This window comes from Oncorhynchus keta, chromosome 27 (genome assembly GCF_023373465.1).
Source record: "Oncorhynchus keta strain PuntledgeMale-10-30-2019 chromosome 27, Oket_V2, whole genome shotgun sequence".
NCBI classification, from domain to species: domain Eukaryota; kingdom Metazoa; phylum Chordata; class Actinopteri; order Salmoniformes; family Salmonidae; genus Oncorhynchus; species Oncorhynchus keta.
In genome coordinates, this window is record NC_068447.1 from 36,350,730 (window position 1) to 36,374,382 (window position 23,653).

Sequence of the window (23,653 nt, forward strand, 5' to 3'; positions counted from 1 at the left end):
GTTGGGCCCAAAGGCCTCGACACCTCTTACCTCTCATTAATGAACAATCAATAAACAACACAGTTGTACTCTATGTGCTGATGTTCAGCAGTGCCCGGAGCTCATTATGAGGTTCACTGAGGGTATAAATTAAGCAGGCCGACTACTAGGCTAGTCTACATCACATGGCACACGTCACCACCTTCTAAACGCATGCAGTTCTACTGCTTTGCCACATGATGGCATGATATCTGTTTCCAGAATTCTACAGTTGAAATGCAATGAATGTTTTTTCATAATTAGTGTATATAAAATATTCAAAGCTATTTTTCTATGGTTTAAAAAAAATCTCAACTGTTGGGAATAAATACAGGAATTATTCTAAATCGACCAATACTTGGGTTTAATGAACAATCAATAAACAACAGTTTTATTATATTCCTATTCCAATTCTATACTACTCTATTCTGCATAGAGCAAAGCAGGCCTAAGTGAAATAACACATTTGATAAAAGATCATGTGTCATACATCCCTAAGCATAGCGGCAGCTGTACCCAGTCTTGTTTGCTCTGAAAACAACTGCTCACATCCCCCTGGGGTAAGAAAGGTGCGCGCTATAAAGTGGCTTTGTAACGGGATTCTTGTGTCGAAGGAGAGGAGGACCAAAATGCAGCGCGGTAGTTGTCCATGGTTTTTCAATGAGAAAAGTGAACACATACCCAAAACAACAAAGTGTGTGTGTGTGTGTGTGTGTGTGTGTGGGGGGCTACCAAACAGGCTACCTAAATATGGTTTCCAATCAGAGACAATTACTAACACCTGCCTCTGATTGAGAACCATATCAGGCCAAACAAAGAAACAGACAAACTAGACACACAACATAGAATGCCCACTCAGATCACACCCTGACCAAACAAAACATAGAAATATACAAAGCAAACTATGGTCAGGGTGTGACAGGCTTCTCGTATTTTCCCGACAAGTATTCGTCAACAGTACTGTTCGGCACGTACGGGAAGGGACTTTTTGCCCGCAACTTTCAGGCCTACCAGTAGCCTATCAGTACGCAGTTCTAGTTGTCAAGAATATAGTCGACGCTGTTGCCAAAGCAGAGACTTGTCACACAAAAACCGCATAGGGTAGATAGGTCTACTGCTTTCCGGTTCTACCCACTAGACATGAAACCATGTTGAATGACACATACTGTTACTTTCAGTAATCCCAAACTAACAGTGAATCAGAGCAACAGCAAAAACCACCCTCCTGCGCAAACAGCCCCCCTATATTTAACATTTCTCTAGAAATATGGGTAGGGTTGGCGAGGGTGGTTTTTCCACAACTGTTGCTCTGTTACAGTGTGGAAGTCCTGAAAGTAACGGCAATAAAAATGTAAAGTAAGTAAAAAGCCATTTAAGGAATATTTAAGGAAACACTTTTAATGAAAAATATGTGTTATTTAAATTACTCAATAGAGTCTGCAAAAATGTAATGGATGGGTCTCTTATGCTGGGCAACGGGTTTAATACAGTGTTGGGGACTCCTTACTCCACCCACTCCATTCACTGCAATGCAATGCAATCAAATGTTATTTGTCACATGCACCGAATACACCTTACAGTGAAATGCTTACTTACAAACCCTTAACCAACAATGCAGTTAAGACAAAGGTTTAAGTCAAAAATATAAATAAAAGTAACTAATAATTAAAGAGCAGCAGTAAAATAATAGTAGCGGGGCTATATACAGGGGTTACTGGTTCCGAGTCAATGTGATAGCGTGCGTCTCGTTGAGAGGTGTAGGAGTCAGGCGCAGGAGAGCAGGGATGTCTGAGAAGCGTGTTTAATAATGTAGTCCACCAATACAAAAATGGCACAGACAAAAAAATACCAAACTACCCTTTAGATCAGGGGTGTCAAACATACGGCCCGCGGGCCGGAACCGGCCCCCAAGGAGGTTCGATCAGGCCCGCAGGATAATTTGAAAGTGGAAAAAATGCATAAAAGACATGGAATTAATATTTTTAATTCGCTGCAATTCATGGATTATCCGCTAAGGGGCGCACTCTTTCCATCAGAGTAGAAGACAAGCCGCATCACTGAGACAGACTGAAAACAGCAGACGGTATCAATGCGCCATCTGCTGCTTGTTACGACGTTGTTAATACCTTGGTCTCTACCTCTCCGCTACACCCTCATTAGCCAAAATGTCGTTATCCAAACGGAGAAAAGTAGATAAGGAGTGTAGAATTTTCAAATAAAAATGGACCACGTCCTATTTATTTACAGAGATGCACGGAAAACCTTTGTGCTTGGTGTGTTTGCAACAAGTTTCGGTATTGAAGGAATATAATATTCGACGCCACTACGAGACTCATCACAGCGAAAAATATGACGGCTTGCAAGGACAACTGAGAAGAGATAAGATTAACGAATTGCTGGCGGGTCTGAGGAAACAGCAGTCAACTTTCATCCAGAGCCGAGAAGTCAGTGAAGCAGCGGTAAAAGCCAGCTACCTAATTGCTAGCGAAATAGCATTAGCATCGAAGCCGTATTCCGACGGTGACTTTGTTAAACGATGCATGATGAAGGCGGCTGAACTTGTATGTCCCGAGAAGCGACAAGCTTTTGACAATATTAGCCTGACGAGGAATACTATAGCAGAGAGGATTTCGGAACTATCGGCAGATTTAGACAGTCAATTGAAACAGAGAGTCAAGTCATTTATTGCATTTTCCGTGGCAATTGGATCAGTTGCAATGCATATTTGTGAATGATAAAAGTAAATTGCACATTTGTCTAAGGAAATATGAGGTGTTTCATGAAATGTTTTGTAAAAGGATAGTTCATTAAATTTAATGGTCCGGCCCACTTGACATCTCCCTAGGCCGTATGTGGCCCACGATGCGAAATGAGTTTGACACCCCTGCTTTAGATACTCAGAACTCGTGCAACCGCACCACCGAGGAACAAACACAGTTCAGACACTTTAAATACACGTGCGTAACCGTGAAAACAACAAACATCAAATACAAACGAGCACAACAACCACAAATATAATCCCGCAAGAACTAAGGCAGGCAACAGATTACCCTCATACACAGAGAATTAAACACAAATTAAACCAGGTGTGAAAAGAAATCACAGACAAAACAAACAGAAAAGGAAAAAGGGATCGGTGGCGGCGAGTAAGCCGGCGACGCCGACCTCCGAGCGCCGCCGGAACAGGGAGAAGAGTTCCCTTTGATAGAAGTCGTGACAGTCAATGTGCGGGGGCACGGGTTAGTAGAGGTAATTAAGGTCATATTTACATGTACACTACCGTTCAAATGTTTGGCGTCACTTAGAAATGTCCTTGTTTTTTTAAGAAAAGCATTTTTTTTGTCCAAATAAATAACATCAAATTGATCAGAAATACAGTGTAGACATGGTTCATGTTGTAAATGACTATTGTAGTTGGAAACGGCAGATTTTTTTTATGGAATATGTGTACCGAGGCCCATTATCAGTAACCATCCCTCCTGTGTTTACATTTACATTTAAGTCATTTAGCAGACGCTCTTGATGGTACGTTAGCTAATCCAAGTTTGTCAATTTAAAAGGCTAATTGATTATTAGAAAACTATTTTGCAATTATGTTAGCACAGCTGAAAACTGTTGTTCTGATTTAAGAAGCAATACAACTGGCCTTTTTTAGGCTAGTTGAGCATCTGGAGCTTCAGGATTTGTGGGTTCAATTACAGTCTCAAAATGGCCAGAAACAAATAACTTCCTTCTGAAACTCGTCAGTCTATTCTTGTTCTGAGAAATGAAGACTAGTCCATGCGAGAAATTGCCAAGAAACTGAAGGTCTCGTACAACGCTGTGTACTACTCATCACAGAACAGCGCACACTGGCACTAACCAGAATAGATAGAGGAGTGGGAGCCGACAGTGCACAACTGAGCAAGAGGACAAGTACATTAGTGTCTTGTTTGAGAAACAGACACCTCACAAGTCCTCAACTGGCAGTTTCATTAAATAGTACCCTCAAAACACCAGTCTCAACGTCAACATTAACAAGCTGACAAGGTTTTCATCGGTTTTCAGTTGCGGCTGAACATTTTGTTTGTGTGTTTAACTCTGCCTGTAAACACGCTGGATGATTCAGAATCCATTGAAGAGCTTAAACGATTCATTGACGAGAGATACTTACGAACTCAAAGAAACATGTTGCTGGTTTTGGAAGATTCAAGCATTGTTAAGGACAACCAACCAACCAAATCAACAAAACAAAACCAAACCAGGTTGGCCAATAGGTATCAACGATGGAACCAAACCATCCCCTAGTAAGAGGGCGCGAGTGGGGAGAGGTTTACTGATATGGATGTTGACTTGTTAAAATCCGTCGATGAAAGGCTTGCCAAACTTGATATCTTGGATATATTGCGAGAGGACATCAATGCAATGTGCTAGTTTTGAATTCAGCCAACGTCGGATTGATGATCTAAGGAACGAGAACATGGCGCTGAAAGGTACTGTAGACTCTATTCATAGCAAGGTGGAGGTGGTGCAAAGGGAGAACAAACAATGTAAAGAAACCTTGCTTGATGTACAGTGTCCATCAATGCGGAACAATCTAATATTCTCAGGGATCCCGGAGAATGACAACAGCAGAGGCTGTGAGGACACAGTCCGAGACTTTATGTCAACTCAACTAAAACTGCCCACTGATGTTGTGCGTTATGCCACTTTCTCCAGAGTCCATGGAATAGGTAAGGCCTCTGGAAATAGGCCACGGGATATTATTGCACGTTTTGATACATTTAAGCAAAAGGAAATGACGAAGAACATGGGGATAAAACTCAGAAACACTGATTTTGGAATGAATGATCACTTCCCCACTGAGATCAATGAAAGGAGAAAAAAACTATATCCCATCATGAAGGAAAAGCGTTGCCTGAATCAACAAGTCTCCATGGTGATGGATAAACTTTATATCAATGGGCAATTGTATCAGGACTCAAGAGTAACTCCCTGGCTATTTTAATTTAATGTTCAAATCTGAGTTTGTGTGTTGGAGTGTATCATGACAACTTCCACTATCACGAATACATGCTCTATTGATCTCCACTTGATAAGGAAAGGGCTGCATATAGCTCAGGTTAATGTATGTAGCCTTCTTAACAAAATACATGAGGTTTTTAACTTGGTAAACATAAATAATATTCATATTTTAGCTTTGACCGAAACGCATTTAGATGCATCTGTAAATGATGGGCAAATTAACATTCATTGATATAGTCTACTGAGAAGGGACAAGAATAGGAATGGTGGGGGTGTTGCACTGTATATTCAGAATCCTATACCTTTTAAGAGAAGGGATGACCTTAATGTAGGTCAAATAGAGGCACTATGGGCTCAAGTACATATGCCTCACCAGGCACCCATATTGGTAGGATGTGTGTATAGACCTCCTAGCTCTACGGTGTCCTATCTGGATGACTTATGTACTGGGTTTGACCAGGCCACAGATGGCAACAGAGATGTATTTATCTTGGGTGATTTTAATATAAATTGGAAGGATCACAATAATTTGAATAGAACAAATTTGATGAGATATGCCAAGAACTGTGGTTTGAAGCAAATGGTTAATGATACTACTAGATCTTCAACTAAGTTGGGTCATCGTTCAGACACATGCATTGATCTGATTTTCTGTAATATACATGTACCATTGCAATGCTTAAAAGCCAGATCAATGCCAGTGGGCTGGACAGACCATAATATTGTGACCATAACCATGAACACCAAGGTTCCAAAGACACCCCCGAGGATTGTGGTCAAACGAAATGTAATCAAAAGAAAACATTTAATCATGAGCTATTTCTAAATTATTTGGCTGCTGTACCTGGGAGCTGATTTATCTAGAGGATGATTTAAATTATGCAGTTAAATTGAATCGAAAGAAAAAAGTTATTTTACAACAATGATTTAAATTAATTGTAAAAATGATTGTAAAAAGGTATGGAACACAGTTAAGGGCTTACTTGGTACATCTATCTCATCATGTCCATCTAGTGTGGAGGTTGACGGGAGAATAATAACAAAACCAGTTGGTATTGCCAATCATTTTGCAGATTTTTTTACACAGAAAATTAAATTACTGAGCAACAATGTAGACATACATTCTTCCAAACAAGCTATTGTCCAATGGATTGATGGTCATATTAGGAGCAACAAGATCTGCTCTTTTAGTCTGCAAACAGTGTCAGTGGAGGAGGTGTTAAACCTATCAAGTTACCTGATGGTAAATCTACAGGTTATGGTCTTATGGACAATTTTTTGCTTCGCTGTGCTACTCCCCAGATTGCAGTTCCACTGAGATACATATTTAATTAGTCACTGGAAAAGGGGATGTTTGCAAATGTATGGAAGTATGCGAATCTGTGTCCTATTCCGAAAGACAGCAAAGAACCCATTACCCCTGCCAATAGTCGACCAATTAGTCTACTCCCTACACTCAGTAAGATATTGGAGGGTATTGTGAGTAGACAAATGTGGGAGTACATGGAAAAGAATGATCTGATTACAGCCAATCAGCATGCTTATCGCAAAAAACATTCCACTACCACTGCATTGGTTGACATGACTGACCAGTTGCTCAATGCTATGGATAATGGCAAGTTTGTGGGTGTACTATTTTTAGATTTTAGTGCAGCATTTGATTTAGTGGATTATGAAATAATTTTGACAAAATTAATGCATTATGGTTTTAAGGAGGTAGTGTTGAATTGGGTACAGTCATATCTAACTGACAGGAAACAGTTCACCTATATCAATGGTTAATTTTATTCCCCTCGTGTTAAACTGTGGAATACTGCAGGGCAGCTGCCTTGGGCCACTTCTTTATATATATATATATACCAACGACCTTCCCTATGCCTTAGTTTAAACTCAAGCTACTATATTTGCAGATGATACTACAATTTATGCAGCAAGACAATCGGTTAAACGGGTACAGCAGGCTTTACCTGGAGATTTGGAGAATATCAGGGAGTGAGATTTCCAAAACAAACTTGTTTTAAACACCAAGAAAGACAAACATAACTTTGGTTGTTCAACTAGGAAAAGGCCAAAACAGCATGGGATACAATAAAGTATGGGAGGAGTGCAGCTAGACAACTGCTTATCATGGTCGTCTCAAATAACTAATCTATGTAAAAAATAAAATAAAAACTTAAAAAAACAGCATGCATAATCAGAAGGATAGCTAAATATTTACCAGGAAAAATTCTTCAGCAAATAACACAAGCATTAATTGAGAGTCAGGTGAACTACTGTTCGGTGGGTCTGGGGAAATGCATCATCAAGTGAAGTTAGGAGGCTGCAGATAGCACAGAATAAAGCAGCAAGGATTGTTTTAAGGTGGAGATATGGTTCTTCTGTTGCAGTCATGTGCAGTGTTCTTGGTTGGTCATCAATCGACAATGTAATTGAAAAAAACATGCTTAGTTTATTTCGTAATATACATAATTTAAAACGGCCAAGTTCTATTCACAACGGTATTCAGTTGGTAAGAGACAGGCATTCCGTAAATACTAGGAATATTATGTTAGTATATTATGTATGTTTGTAATAGTGTGTTATATGTGAAAATGTGTTTGTATTATAAATTGTATTTTAATGTTTAAGGACTAGTCCAAATGAAAGAGATCCAAATCAAAATCAAACATTGAATAGGCGACTCTGGGATGCTGGCTTTCTAGGCATATGGTTATTTTTGGAGGGGGCCTGTAGTCCACACCCAGCAGCACTTCACTTCAAATCTGTTGCGCAGCAACCCACTGCCATCCTGACGACAAACAATGTATACGAAATGCTTCAAGTCTGGTTTTAGACCCCATCATAGCACTGAGACTGCACTTGTGAAGGTGGTAAATTACCTTTTAATGGCGTCAGACCGAGGCTCTGCATCTGTCCTCGTGCTCCTAGACCTTAGTGCTGCTTTTGATACCATCGATGACCACATTCTTTTGGAGAGATTGGAAACCCAAATTGGTCGACACGGACAACTTCTGGCCTGGTTAAGATCTTATCTGTCGGAAAGATATCAGTTTGTCTCCGTGAATGGTTTGTCCTCTGACAAATCAACTGTACATTTCGGTGATCATCAAGGTTCCGTTTTAGGACCACTATTGTTTTCACTATATATTTTACCTCTTGGGGATGTCATTAGAAAATATAATGTTAACTTTCACTGCTATGCGGATGACACACAGCTGTACATTTCAATGAAACATGGTTAGCCCCAAAATTGCCCTCGCTATAAGCCTGTGTTTCAGACATAAGGAAGTGGATGGCTGCAAACGTTCTACTTTTAAACTCGGACAAAACAGAGATGCTTGTTTTAGGTCCCAAGGAATAAAGATATCTTATGTTGAATCTGAATATTAATCTTGATGGTTGTACAGTCGTCTCAAATAAAACTGTGAAGGACCTCGCCGTTACTCTGGACCCTGATCTCTCTTTTGACGAACATATCAAGACTGTTTCAAGGACAGCTTTTTTCCATCTACGTAACATTGCAAATATCAGAAATGTTCTGTCCAAAAAATGATGCAGAAAAATTAATCCATGCTTTTGTTACTTCTAGGTTAGACTACTGCAATGCTTTACTTTCCGGCTACCTGGATAAAGCACTAAATAAACTTCAGTTAGTGCTAAATACGGCTGCTAGAATCCTAACTAGAACCAAAAAAAGTGATCATATTACTCCAGTGCTAGCCTCCCTACACTTGCTTCCTGTCAAAGCAAGGGCTGATTTCAAGGTTTTACTGCTAACCTACAAAGCATAAGACACAGGCCTCCTTACTGTCCCTAGAAACGGCAGGGCTTTCTCCTATAGAGCTCCATTTTTATGGAATGGTCTGCCTACCCATGTGAGAGACGCAGACTTGGTCTCAACCTTTATGTCTTTACTGAAGACTCATCTCCTCAGTGGGTCATATGATTGAGTGTAGTCTGGCCCAGGAGTGTGAAGGTGAATGGAAAGGCTCTGGAGCAACAAACCGCACTTGCTGTCTCTGCCTGATACAGCCCGACAGGATGCTCGATTGTGCATCTGTAAAAGTTTTAGTGTTTTTTTGTGACAAGCCAAATTTCTTCAGCCTCCTGAGGTTGAAGAGGCGCTGTCCACATGAAGCATGTGGGAAGAGGGCTGAGAAAGCACCCTTCTGGGGCCCCAGTGTTGAGGATCAACGGGTTGGAGATGTTGTTTCCTTCCCTCAACACCTGGGGGCGGCCCATCAGAATGTCCAGGAGCCAGTTGCACAGGGCGGGGTCGAGACCCAGGGTCTCGAGCTTAATGACGAGTTGAGGGTACTATGATGTTAAATGCTGAGCTGTAGTCGATGAACAGCATTCTTACATAGGAATTCCTCTTGTCCAGATGGGTTAGGGCAGTGTGATTGCTTCGTTTGTGGACATATTGGGGCGGTAAGCAGATTGGAGCGGGTCTAGGGTGTCAGGTAGGGTGGAGGTGATATGATCCTTGACTAGTCTCTCAAAGCACTTCATGATGACGGAAGTGAGTGCTACGGGGGCGATAGTCATTTAGCTCAGTTACCTTAGCTTTCTTGGGAACAGGAACCATGGTGGCCCTCTTGAAGCATGTGGGAACAGCGGACTGGGATAGGGATTGATTTAATATGTCCGTAAACACCTCAGCCAGCTGGTCTGCACATGCTCTGAGGACGCGGCTAGGGATGCCGTCTGGGCCGGCAGCCTTGCGAGGGTTAACACATTTAAATGTTTTACTCACATTGGCTGCGGTGAAGGAGAGCCCGCAGGTTTTGTTCTTGCAACGGGTATACAGAGAGAACCAGTTTACAGAGTAGAGTGCAGTGATATGTCCAATATGGAGCATTGGTGGCAAATCTGCATTGGTGGAATGGTGAAGTCCGTTTGCTCGTGTTTACTTCCTCCTTCAAGGGAGTCATTTATTTTTTTTCAATTGAAAGTTTTCTTTTTCAATCAACCAACAAAACACATTCCACACAACTAAAAAAAATTAACATGTTAATATATTAAACATATTAAAAAATATTAACAGATTTTTTAAAAAGGGAGTCATTTCTAAAAGTGCACTTTCCTATTCTGTTGACCTAGTTTTGCTAAATCCAGGAAGTTGAGGTTGCCACTACTCATTCATTCAAAATAGTTACAACTTGGTGAGAAGACAACTCCGCAGTTAAGAGACATCAGTCCGCATTTTTTCTACTGAATTTAATTTAGCTACAGAGTTGTCTTCATTGAGTTTGTCGTGGAAAATCGGTTCAAATATAACACTTACAAGAACTTGTGAAATCAAATAGGCTTTTAATACAAAGTATAGCAAGCCGGAATGGTCCGCGGAACACACACTCTTCCCAGAGCCCCGGCTCCTGTATTTATCCATATATAGCATATGGGTCCAACCCATATGCAAATAAACATACTTCCCCTAATTCTCCTGCCACCATTATCTTTTTAGTTCAGGCTTCCTGCTTGTTCACGCCCAATAACGCCCATATCTGCTTTCAGTTAGATTATAATGGTGGCAAGACCCTTGTTTGTCCTAAAAATAATATACGTCCATCTCAAATCAAATCAAATGTATTTATATAGCCCTTCGTACATCAGCTGATATCTCAAAGTGCTGTACAGAAACCCAGCCTAAAACCCCAAACAGCAAGCAATGCAGGTGTAGAAGCACGGTGGCTAGGAAAAACTCCCTAGAAAGGCCAAAACCTAGGAAGAAACCTAGAGAGGAACCAGGCTATGTGGGGTGGCCAGTCCTCTTCTGGCTGTGCCGGGTGGAGATTATAACAGAACATGGCCAAGATGTTCAAATGTTCATAAATGACCAGCATGGTCGAATAATAATAAGGCAGAACAGTTGAAACTTGAGCAGCAGCACGGCCAGGTGGACTGGGGACAGCAAGGAGTCATCATGTCAGGTAGTCCTGGGGCATGGTCCTAGGGCTCAGGTCCTCCGAGAGAGAGAGAAAGAAAGAGAGAAGGAGAGAATTAGAGAACGCACACTTAGATTCACACAGGACACCGAATAGGACAGGAGAAGTACTCCAGATATAACAAACTGACCCTAGCCCCCCGACACATAAACTACTGCAGCATAAATACTGGAGGCTGAGACAGGAGGGGTCAGAAGACACTGTGGCCCCATCCGAGGACACCCCCGGATAGGGCCAAACAGGAAGGATATAACCCCACCCACTTTGCCAAAGCACAGCCCCCACACCACTAGAGGGATATCTTCAACCACCAACTTACCATCCTGAGACAAGGCTGAGTATAGCCCACAAAGATCTCCGCCATGGCACAATCCAAGGGGGGGGCGCCAACCCAGACAGGATGACCACATCAGTGAATCAACCAACTCAGGTGACGCACCCCTTCCAGGGACGGCATGAGAGAGCCCCAGTAAGCCGGTGACTCAGCCCCTGTAATAGGGTTAGAGGCAGAGAATCCCAGTGGAAAGAGGGGAACCGGCCAGGCAGAGACAGCAAGGGAGGTTCGTTGCTCCAGAGCCTTTCCGTTCACCTTCCCACTCCTGGGCCAGACTACACTCAATCATATGACCCACTGAAGAGATGAGTCTTCATCTATACTATAGGCCTATGCTTTGGCCCTGTATTTAGCTCAATGCGTTCTTTGGTATGTGTGTCCTTATTAGGATCAGCAGACTGTGTCTCCTCTATCTTTCGTGTGTCCAGTTGTCCTAGGCGCCTATGTGTCGCCTTCTCTTCGTGTGGTCTGTTTTTAATGTTCAGCTGTCCTATACATTTATGCGTTATCTATGTGTCTCATTTCCTCCCACAAGTTCTGCAATCTTGCAAAGGGAAATAGAGCTGTTATAATTAGTTGGTAAACTATAACGTTACATTCAAGTTAGTTATGGCTGATATGGATGCGGGCTGCTTGAAAAATCTGAAGGGTTACGGCAAGACCCAAAAAGGAATTATTCTCATCACAGAAATAGTAAGTTTGTTCCATATCACTGTTATAGCCAGAGAATCATACAAAGAGTACATTTACTGCAATAGGAGGGTTATTCTTGGGCTGCTGTAATACTTTTAAAAAAAAATACACTTTACGAGAATAAATGCATTTTCTGAACACTTCACAACTTTAAGTACATATTAAACCTTCAAGAAAACACACATGTTAATTTACAACCATTTATTTGAGTAAACATTCCAGTTGTGATTGATAGAAATACATATCATCTATAAAATGCATTTAATAAGGCTATATAAATCAATAACGTTTTCACTGATTATGACAGAAACCACAAACTAGGTATGATTTATTCTATAAATGTCTAGTATACTTTTACAACCTTTGCTTTGTGTAGAAATTCCAGTTTTGATTTGATAGAAATGCATAAAATCTCAAATATTGCATTTAAAGATGACTGATTCAGTGATTGTCGCAGAAAAGTGAAAATATGCATTTATTTGCAATAACTGTAAAGAAATGTTAATGTTAATTCCATTTGCAATTTGTTCTATATGAAGTTAGACAATGTTTACAATCTTACATTGTATGCCAAATCAATGTTTGCATTTTTAGTGCAACAGTTCCACACTTTAAAGTAGTTACAAGGCACAACAGTCATTTATTTATACGTCTCTAAATTAACAGCAAAGAGGCCCCTTCCAATCATTTCCTCTTTTGGCTTTGCTGAAGTCCTTCTTTGTCATCCCCAGACAAGCTGAATGGTACCATCTCTGGCACACCGAGCATTCTATCTGCAGTATTAAAACATAAAACAGGGTTAAGTTTATTTACATGTGAATTACAGTTTTGGAAATCCCAAATTCTGTTCCATGATTTTGCTATTAGGAACATTTTCAAATTTAATTAGATTTTTGTTCAATTGCTAAATTGACTTTAAATGACATGCATTTGACCACAACCCCGACAGAAGCACACACAACTGAGGTGTTAATAATGGTTGAGTATTCAGGCAATATAAATCATGTAGTAATAGAGGCATACATTTGCAAAAAACCTATGTGTTGATATAAAAGGTATCACACATCAGTGTTGTAATATCAAATATTACAATAATTTTTACTCAAACCAAAGGTTGTAAAAGTATACTAGACATTTATAGAATAAATCATACCTAGTTTAATGTTTCTGTGACAAACAGTGAATTAGTTATTGATTTATGCCACTTTTAATGGCATCTTATAGATCTATTTCTATCAAATCAAAACTTATAGATGATCTATTTCTATCAAATCAAAACTTATAGATGATCTATTTCTATCAAATCAACTTATAGATGACCTATTTCTATCAAATCAAAACTTATAGATGATCTATTTCTATCAAATCAAAACTTATAGATGATCTATTTCTATCAAATCAAAACTTATAGATGATCTATTTCTATCAAATCAAAACTTATAGATGATCTATTTCTATCAAATCAAAACTTATAGATGATCTATTTCTATCAAATCAAAACTTATAGATGACCTATTTCTATCAAATCAAAACGTATAGATGACCTATTTCTATCAAATCCAAACTTATAGATGATCTATTTCTATCAAATCCAAACTTATAGATGATCTATTTATATCAAATCCAAACTGTTTAAAAAAAAATTCAAAACAAAGGTTGTAAAAGTATGCTAGACATTTCTATTTTTATGTATTTGTGACAATCCATTTTTTAAAATGATTTCTACAATTTTAAATCGATTTGGCGAATGTCTGTTGAATGTCCAAATATGTGAATATAAAACCAACTTTACCTCGGTGTCAGCGGGCTCATCATTTAAATAAAAAAATGCTTTCAATTCAATATTTTAACATAAATGTAATCTTCTTGGGATTGTCCTTAACATTATAGACTGAGCTCAGAAAACATTAAATTCATATTTATTCCATCTTTGCCATTTTATTTAACAAATATTGTCATGTGACGGGGTTGAGACCCGGGTGACAGGGTTGAATACAGTAACTGTGTTGAAGAGACACATCGGTTTCCATATAAACTAGTTTAGTTTACTATCGAAATCCCTCCAAGACTTACCCCGAAACACAGCATTTCATTGTATGCAATGAAATGTAATAAGGACATTTCATATATTTAGAATCATCTGCCCTACATTTGACAGGCCTATAGCAGTAAATATTGAAACAAATAAAAACACATCAGGCATTAGAGTAATTAAAAACATTCAACAGGTTCCATCAGAAAAGTTTGTCATCAAACTGTAGAAATATCTTCCAAGGGCATTTAGAATGTTAGAACAGCTGTAACTACAGCACTAGTGTCACCATGACGATCCTTCTCCTCAGGAGCACCATATTCATTAATTCATGGTTCTCTTCCTGAGAGTCTGGCCCACACATCTCTCTCAACCTCTACAGTACGTGGCGGGATGTCACACGCTGTGGGGGTGGAATCATCTCAAGGACTTCATCAAACTGATGCCAGTGCATGTCGTCTCGAAGTCCATAAAAATCTGTTTGGTCCAACACGATGCCTACATTTCACTTGTACACTAATTTCATCCGTGCTGAAGATGATGCCTGGATAAAGGTCAGCATCATATTCCACTACACACCACTGCCCAAGAAGACGTGGATTTACCCACTGGATTTCATCCACAGGTTGTGGATTTTCCTCATTGGCTGGCTGTTCTGGAGCAGCCAGGCCCTTCTGCCTGAAACTGAAGTGATGTGTGTTAAAGCATGTACAGATTACATCCTTTGTTGAACAAATGCAGCTGACATCACCAGACATCAGCTCACCAGGAGCAAGGGTGATGACCTGGTGTATTTCCTGATGGAGGGCACCGCTTTTATCGGGCTTGGTATCACCTCCATCGCACGTTCAACATCGGCACTCTTCACAAGGTGTTTGTCTCATGGAGGGTCAAGTTCCTCAGTCATCCTTTCCTCTCCATGCTTCTTTTGTATGCTGTTCTCCTATGTTTACCTTTCTGACACTGGTCTCTCTCACTTACATCACGGATCTTGTTCTTTTTCTCTGCCTCAACATTTATTTTCCATCTCTGACGCTCTCTCTCAAGGTATTTCCTGGGTCAGCATTTTGAACGTGATCGACACTGCCTTTCTCTTTCTGCTGCTGATGTGGGTGCCATCATTCCCTAGATGTTTTAATGGATAACGTTAAATCAAATATTCTTAGAATATATACATGTATACACTATAATCCTTAAGTAATTTAGGCTCTAGAGTCACTTAAAGGAACAACTGAAGTTAAGAGCATTACCCAACTCTCCTACCACTAGGCTACCTGCCTTAAAATATATTTTGTGTTCACATGGAACACATTACAGCATGTTTTATAAGTGAATATAAACCAGATATAATGTATAATATATTGAATAATTCATTTGTTTAGATGCAATATTCATAAATAAAGTAAATAACTCAACCCTGTCCCAGGTTTACTACCCCTTTACAATGAAACGTGATGGGGTTGAGTTTCTTTTGCTCAAAATGGCCTCTGCTCCTCATGTGTTGAAGGACAGGAGACCACATGGTGTGCATGAAATTAATAGATTGTATATTTTTATGGGTTAAAGTGTAATTTAGATAAGTTCTAGTTTTCCAACTTTATTTTAAGTTGGTCAGCTTGACGATCCCCACCTGACTTTAAAAAACAACAAAATACAGATATAAAATAATGTGATTACTTGCCTGTTTCTGTACCATGCAGTTGAAAATTTTAATATTAATTTCCCAAGTAAAAATTAAATGAAACGCCTGGGGGTCATGACACAATTCTGAGTGTCAGTTAAAAAATATATTTTTTAAATAATAAAGTTGAAATGAATGCTATATTTATGTCAATTCATTATACTGGACATTTCAATGTATATACAAAATCTTTAAAAATGTCATTTTGGTGACCCAATACTTGAAATATAATATAAAAAGTCAGAGGGACTGAAATATTACCTGAGCCCAAGAACGGCCCAGGAGCAGCCAAACTATGAATGGAAGGTCTGTTGTAGAAATATAATATAATTCCCTAGAATAGACCAATATGATGACATACTACTTTGTGTTGTTACTTTACTACACTATTTCTGCAAGATATACAGATCTATGAGTATTTCCATGATGCTATACCATTGATTTGTTCATATAGTATGATAAAATCTTTGAGACAGTTGTGTGGACTTGAAATGAGAACCATGTGCTCTTGGGGTTGTGGGTCAGGCAAAGGGTTAGCCAAATAGCTTCCAACTGTCACTTTTAATGTGGTGTTGTGCGTGATAGTCCCCTCATTTGCCACCCAACAGTCAAATGCTGACAGCTTAGGTTGAAGATCAAAGTTTGACATGCTGGATGATTCCTCATGATTTCAATAACGATTTTTTTTTACATTAATTTAATATTGAAAATATAAATATGAATATTGAAAATGTAATGTATTTGATTTGGCTAGTTTTCAATATATTGTTGAACATAATATACTCTATGGGCATGTCAAAGTTTCAGAGTGGAATCTCTGCTAGTTTAAAGTTATGGCCCATTTTATACAGAGACGTTGGCATAGTTGGCATTGTAACCAATCACAGTCCTCCTTTTACTTGTATCATTGCACATCCTGCAAATCATTAGCAGAGGGCAACCATTTTGAATCCATTTTTACATTCACCAAAAATGGTTCTTCGGCTGTCCCCATAGGAGAACTCTTTGAATAACCTATTTTTGTTCCAGGTAGATTCTGTTTGGTTACATGTAGAACCCTTTTTGGGTTCCATGCAGAACCCTTTCCACAGAGGGTTCTACATGGAACCCAAAAGGGTTGTACCTGTAATGAAAAAGGGTTCTCCTATGGGGACAGCTGCAGAACCCTTTTTCTAAGAGTGTACTATGTTTGTTGTTGTTTCGTGTGATTTGGGACAGCTTTGAGTGTTGGTTTACTTCATTGCTTCACCACAGGGTCTTTAACCACACAGACTATTGTGTCCTGTTGTAAGATGTTAATGTGAGACTTGGCAGTTAGGGTGTCTGTCCATTTGACTGTGCTGCCCCTTGGTCTTACTTAGACTGGGCCTTGGAGTAGAAGGCTATCAGGCTATCATAGATAGCATATGGTTCAAAAGTCATCCGGCATATTGCCTTCCTTTGATTAATTTGACTCTGAGATGACAGTTCCTATCACTGCTGATCTGCGGTCTGGGATGAACTTTAATCAAGCCATTCAACCAGAACTGCTAATTCAAATGGAAGAGACGAATTTGGAGCCTAATTGTCAGTTTGTTGTAAACTACAGCGAGACTTCTCAAAGGATTCCTGGATACGTAGCAGTGATTTCCTTAAAAGGAAATGCTGTGAATAACATCCCAAGGTCAAGTAATTAGGGTACAGATGCATTGAGCCAAAAAGCTATTTTTGTGCACCACAGATTTGGCATTTGCTAAGTATCTTTATTAACATTTTGCACCAAATATTTCCACGCAGGCTGCTTTTTCCCTCCCATTCCTCTCTTTCTCCTTTCCCTATTATAATTTTTTTTATCATTTTCTTTCAGCTCATCAGTCTTACCATCCTAATCTGCTATACTGTGTCATTGTATGGAGGTTATTATGGAGTGGCCATCGGTGAGATGGTCTCCGCCATCATATATATATATATATCATCTTCTTTGTCGTCTTCATGATGGAAGTGGACAAGACCATTCAGGTGGTCAACTGGGTCTGGAGTGTGAGTACAGTATATATACACACACACAAAGAGAAAAATAAACACACAGACATAAATTATAGATATATTCATAAAAACAAACAGTAACAATGAGGACATTCCATGTGCATATAGAAGGACAATCATTCACTAATGTTAGTCTCCTCCTACCAGGATCTGTTGCGTGCTTCTACTGGTACAGCCATGTACCTCATCAGCTCTCTGATGGATCTGATTCGTGGAGCAGGGGATGGCGCCCATATTGCAGGAGTGGTGAGTCAAATGTCTAACCACTGTGAGATTTTTGAACAGATACAAATGAAAGCATCTCAAATTACTTACTTATTCAGCTCTTAAATCCTTCAGCCCAATTCATCACTGAAAGTAGAACTTTGTGGTTAGATTATGTTTAGATGAAACATTATTCCATTCCCTTAGGTGTTTGGCCTGCTGGCTGGGATCCTGTTTGCCTATGACGTCTACACCATCATCCTTGTCATCAAGAGCAACAGATAGGATACAGCAGCGCCCACTGGTGGGTATTTTGGATAAGACTGCATGCAGCTTTGCTATGAACTTCAGTTTGGACTTTGACATTTTCTCACCTAATTTCCTTTGTTCTATTCCCTGCTTTGTTTCCAGATGACAACGTTTAAGCAGTGGAAGGTAACCCCCAACTTAGCCAATTAAATAAAATGCCATTTGTGCAGGACGAGATGACAATGAAGAGAGAAAGAAGTGCAGCAGGTTGGAAGGAAGTTTGATGCTCAAATGAAGAGATTAATAGCAGAAATTAACCACTGTTAGGGTCAGAAGAGAGAAACATCTACTGTACGATCTATGGCTGACACAGAGAGGATAATGTTATACTGCACTGAGGTCATTATGTTCAAAAGAACCATGTAAATTCCAGGAGGGATTCCCTTGACAACCGCTGTTCCAGTCTCGGTGTACAATTCTACCGTCCCATTGTTCAATCTTTAGTCTGATGAAAAAGGGAAAGATGTCAATATTATGCAGCATAAGGAGGTGGAAAGCTCTGGAAAGTTCACACGAGGACATCGTTTATTTTCTGATCTAATGAACTATTGTGTAAAACAGATGTCTGTGTTGAGTTACATCCACTGCTAAAGTATTGGTTTTGTATTAGAAATTAGATTGTAGCATTACATTTATAGAGGTGCTCAGATGAATATAACATAATGTAACATCAATAGTTTTGGTACAAATGGCATTCTCTCTCTCTTTGTCGTCATAATTTCACCTCGGCGTCATGGCCCTCTCCATTACCGACTATAATATATTAAAAATGTGCTGGTTGAATTAAGCCAATTTTTGCTTGCGTTTAGACCTTGATTTAATCAGATCGAGTGTTAACCGGCATCGCGGATGTTTTGACATATGTTGGAGGTGTCACTGCAGTATGAGCTGACAAATAGGTGAGAGGCTGCTCTTGTGTGTCACAAACCACTTCCTTCCTTATTAATCCTATTGAGTTAGAAGTTCAAAACGGTGATAGAAAGTGTAGGTTAATGCATGTTTTCATGTTCATTTGGATGGTGGGGATTTGTAGCCTATCAGTCAAATCGAGATATAGACAACGGAAACATCAAGCAGTGTTTGAACTTGTAAAGTGGCTGCATGGGATTTGTCGGTTTCGTTGCATCCAATAGCATGGTCCGAGATAAACTAACACCATGAGCCGCTTGTGGATTTGACAGCTCTAACGCAGTTCCATCTCCGACACACCAAAACACCGCTATGCGGGTGTCTGCTAGTACGTATCTGCTATAGAATCTAGCCCATTGTCAATTCACCTTAATAGTACTGGCTGGCACAGAATAAATGGATTGGTATTAAACTCAAACACATGGTTTCCATGTGTTCGTTACCATTCCATTCACTCTGTTACAGTGATTATTATGAGCCGTCCTCCCCTCAGCAGCCTCCTGTGCTGGAAACATTTGTAGTGCCTTAGTTGCATTGGTTGTTGTTTTGCCTCTTTCTACTTACCTAGCACTGTAAGGCCTACTGGCCACAATTAACCCTGCACTCACTCATAGTAAAGTTTGATGTTCATTTGCCACCAAATAACTTCTCATGAGTACTCTTGCCATAGGAAAATAATGGGACAACATGTTTTCATTATCCTGGTTTTGAATCTAATTCAGGTCAAGTGTGTTGCTTACCAGTTTTTCTTTGTGTTTTTTTTTAACCAATGATAGATAAGATATTTTAATGAGATTGAATGTTGTACAAGAGAAATGTTACCTCAGTTAGTGCCCCCTTGTTAAAGTATTTAGACAGTTTGTATGCAGTTATAGTAGTAAACATTAATATTTGTATTATAGACTCGTAGAAAAACAACTGATTTAGAATGAGCAATTCATTAACTTAATTAGCAAAGAAGGGCACTTGATCACTTGTGTGGTTGCATTTCAGGATGCCTATGTTATTGTAATATCTTTTGTGAATGTTATCTCAAATATAAAGTACATTTCTCAAGGAAGAATTTGGCCTTAATGTTTTATATCGAACAGTTTTTTAATGTATTTATTCATACTTTTGTGTATTTCAAATATTGAGGAATATACACAATGCTTTGTGCAATAAAAGCAAGTTATTATACAATTAGGAACCTCTCTAATAACTGTCTGCACATTGTATAATCTCATTGTTGTTATATACATCGTACTTTCTAATGACTGTGTATACTGGTTTGTGACACTCACAAGTTCAAGGATCTGAGTGTTCTCTCTTAAACTACCACTAGATGGAAGCAGCTGCACTCTAATTGGAATTTGACCAGGGCTCATTCTGTACTTTTGTATTTGTTCTCACACAGGACTAAATGCAATAAAATCGAATGCTGCAAAATACTACGAATAATTACTAATGTTTGTTTAGAATTTCACTTGACCTAGATAACATATTTTGTTTCATTTTCAGGGAACTAGGTCAACAAAACACCCTTTCACTATGAGTCTTTGGTTGATCTGAACCCCCTCAGTAAAATTAGCAGATGTACAGCTAATTTCCAGCAATTCTAAAAATGTTTTCATTTTTGAATCTGATATCTGACTAGTCGGTAATTTGAGAAGTTTACAAATGTACCAATCTAAAAATGTTTTGCTGGCATGGGCAAATTGACTGACATATCAAGAGTGAAATTGCTGATGCACAACCACATTTTGATATTGCACCTTGTGTATTCTACTATTCTAACTCCCAACATGAAGGTGAGACCCGGACTGAGTTCCGTGTTTTGAAAATGCCCATCCCCCATCTACAGTCTAGTCTGAGCAGTCAGATAGATTTTCCTCTATGTTCACAAAAATATAATTGCAGTCACAACTCCAAATTGTCATTCAAAAGGCTTCCTCAAGCTGTGAACACGTAGGAATTGTTTTGGAGTCTGTGACACCAGTGTACCTGAATGCAGGTGATAGACCAAATGGGATTCAAAACCACAGACCTTTTTGAGGATTACATAAGGCCGACATTGGGAAGAGTTTTGGTATTCTTGGCCGATTTGAATGTTGACATGGTGTCCATAATGCCACTCATTTAAATGGATTGTCCATTATTCGTTTAGTGCTCCCATCATTAAAAAAAAACAGTAGGGAGTCACAATCCATTGGACATACAAGAAAGACTGGAAATGAATCCCTGATGTTGTGCTTGTTCCAAACAGAACAGGGCCCAGTTTCCCAAAAGCATTTTAAGGATAAGTTCATCATTGGAACCATATAGATCCAATAGGATCCCTATTGTTCAAACATGAACTTAGCCTTTTGGGAAACTACCTGATAAGGTCAGGTCACCTTGTATTTGCTATTCTGTGAGGGCCTATTCTCCAGTGCTTTAGGTTCCAAGGATTCTGACATGTTACAGCAGTGTGTAGAAGGGAGATCCCATGATGTGAGGAATGTGCAGGAGGGCATAGTCAGAGGGAGTGTACAGTTGGGATAGAGAAAGCACTGTGTGCCAACTGTGGGGGTGCCGATGCAGCTGGGGATCCGAAGTGTCCTGTGAGAGAGAGACAGGTTGAGGTTGCCAGAGTTTAAGTGGGGCCAACAGTTTCCTATGCTGAGGCAATGCGAGAGCAGAGGAAAGCCTAAGGGTGAGTGAGTTGACTCTGAGCACCCCAGTGAGTGATCAACTGCACTGATGGAGTGGAAATCACAGAAAATGTATGTGGTAGCTTAGCTGCAGCAGCAGAGACATATTTGGTGATGAACGATTTTAATCGGAAGATAAACAAGAAGTTTTGAGAGAAGGGGTTCCATCCTCTCAGGCCGGCTGCCTGGTGTTGGATTATTTAGGGCCAAAGTAGTGGGATGGAGTGGTGGGTTTCTGGGGATAGTGTATATGTGCAGGGTTAGATGGTGATGAAATTTCAATTTTTCGCATTCGGCTTTTAATTGCGGTGACCAGTATGTGCAATCCGCACTCCGACCTGTAAAAGGCAGCAATAGGCAACACATCCTCTAGTCTGCCAGGAAAGCACACGAAGAAGAACATGGTAACAAATGGGCAATGATGAACCTCAATTTGAGGAGCGCACTGTCTGGGCCCGGGACAAGAGTGGCAGAAGGAAGGGTGTAGCGAAGGTAAAACTATCGTACAGCCCAGTGGGCTTCCACTCAATGAGTGCGGTCAATATACATTGAAACCCGGTGCAGTCATCTATGTGTAGGGTGCTTACGTGTGCGTCAGTGATTTTCAGACAACTCCAGAAAGTCGACTGTGCGTAAAACTCCAAGAAGAGGTTTGTACAAGTTCGTACTGTATGTAGGACACGATTTATTGGAACATATTTTTACTTTGTCCTGTGAATTCAGATGCCTCATGTATCCATCAACCTATTTTTTTTTTTTTTAAAAACCTCTGACTATTTGGAAACAACCAAGCCGCTTGTTCTTGAACCATCGACATGTTCACGCGCGGATCTAAAAAGCGACGGTCGAATCGCTCGGTAAGTAGATCCGCCAGAACTACAGTATGTTGTGACATTGTTTTGTGTTTTTTTTTAGAGTCCGGGGTATCTTGTTATCTGGAAAGTACTTGCATCGTTTAGAATACCTTTATTGACGATGAATAGCGTTCATAAAGGTTATCGAGTAGGCTGCAAGTAAATATACAACTTTAGGCTATTTTGTTCAGCCAACATTGATTAGGCTATGTACTTGTTTTACTGTTTGTTATTGGCTTGATTATAGACCTGTCTATGCGCTATGCGTTTTTGTATGTTATCATGTGACAAGTTGCTTTGCTTCCCTTTATTTAGTTTACAGAAATTCCGTTCTTTGTTTTATGACTCGAGTTTAATCGTGGTTGCGTGGGAGGGGCGTAAGGTCACTTCTTCGATGGCATTTACCTGCACAGGTTAGGGTTAGACAACTTCGAAGTATAGCCCCCCCCCACGACCCCAGGCCCCACACTCGGGGAGCTCTGGTGTGTGTGTGTGCGTGTACGGACACTTATTGCACAAAGACAATGTCATCTTTATTTATTTAAGAACATTTACATGCCAAAGCATTTGCGTTTACACGTGTTGATGGTGACAGGGAGGACATGTTTTAGTTGAACCATGCAGTCAAGGAGGACTAGTGTAGCTGTTGATATACTCAACATCTGGCTCCTATCAGACTTGGAGCATTTCCAATGTCCTCTAAAAGTGAATCCCACTGTAATTATATTGGAGGGTTGGCTTGTGAAACTCACACACAACAACTGATCCACACTATGGTCTGCATTCATGACTACTCTGTAACTACAGTATCTGTTCCATAAGAACTTCTGTGGAAGTGTTATTTGGACATTATATCAGACATATATATTAATTTATTTCTAAAGGCAGTTAATGTTGCCATAAGGCGCATGCAGGGGAGTATGTGTCTCCTTTCCTATGCAGGAGCTTAAAAAATGTAAATAAAGCTTTT

At 39.7% G+C, this 23,653-nt stretch overlaps 1 protein-coding gene across 4 annotated transcripts in view; it reads left to right on the top strand.

Annotated features, from left to right (window-relative positions):
- Positions 1-22,215: 22,215 nt before the first annotated feature.
- Positions 22,216-23,653, top strand: part of LOC118359897 (protein prickle-like) — a 36,238-nt gene continuing 34,800 nt past the window's right edge. For 2 of the 4 annotated variants that reach the window (XM_035738794.2, XM_035738792.2), the window contains exon 1: positions 22,216-22,686. In XM_035738794.2, coding sequence (XP_035594687.1) covers positions 22,645-22,686 — 42 coding nt within the window. In that variant the 5' untranslated portion in view covers positions 22,216-22,644. The remainder of the gene's footprint in view (positions 22,687-23,653) is intronic. The other 2 variants (XM_035738793.2, XM_035738795.2) reach the window with 2 other exon arrangements.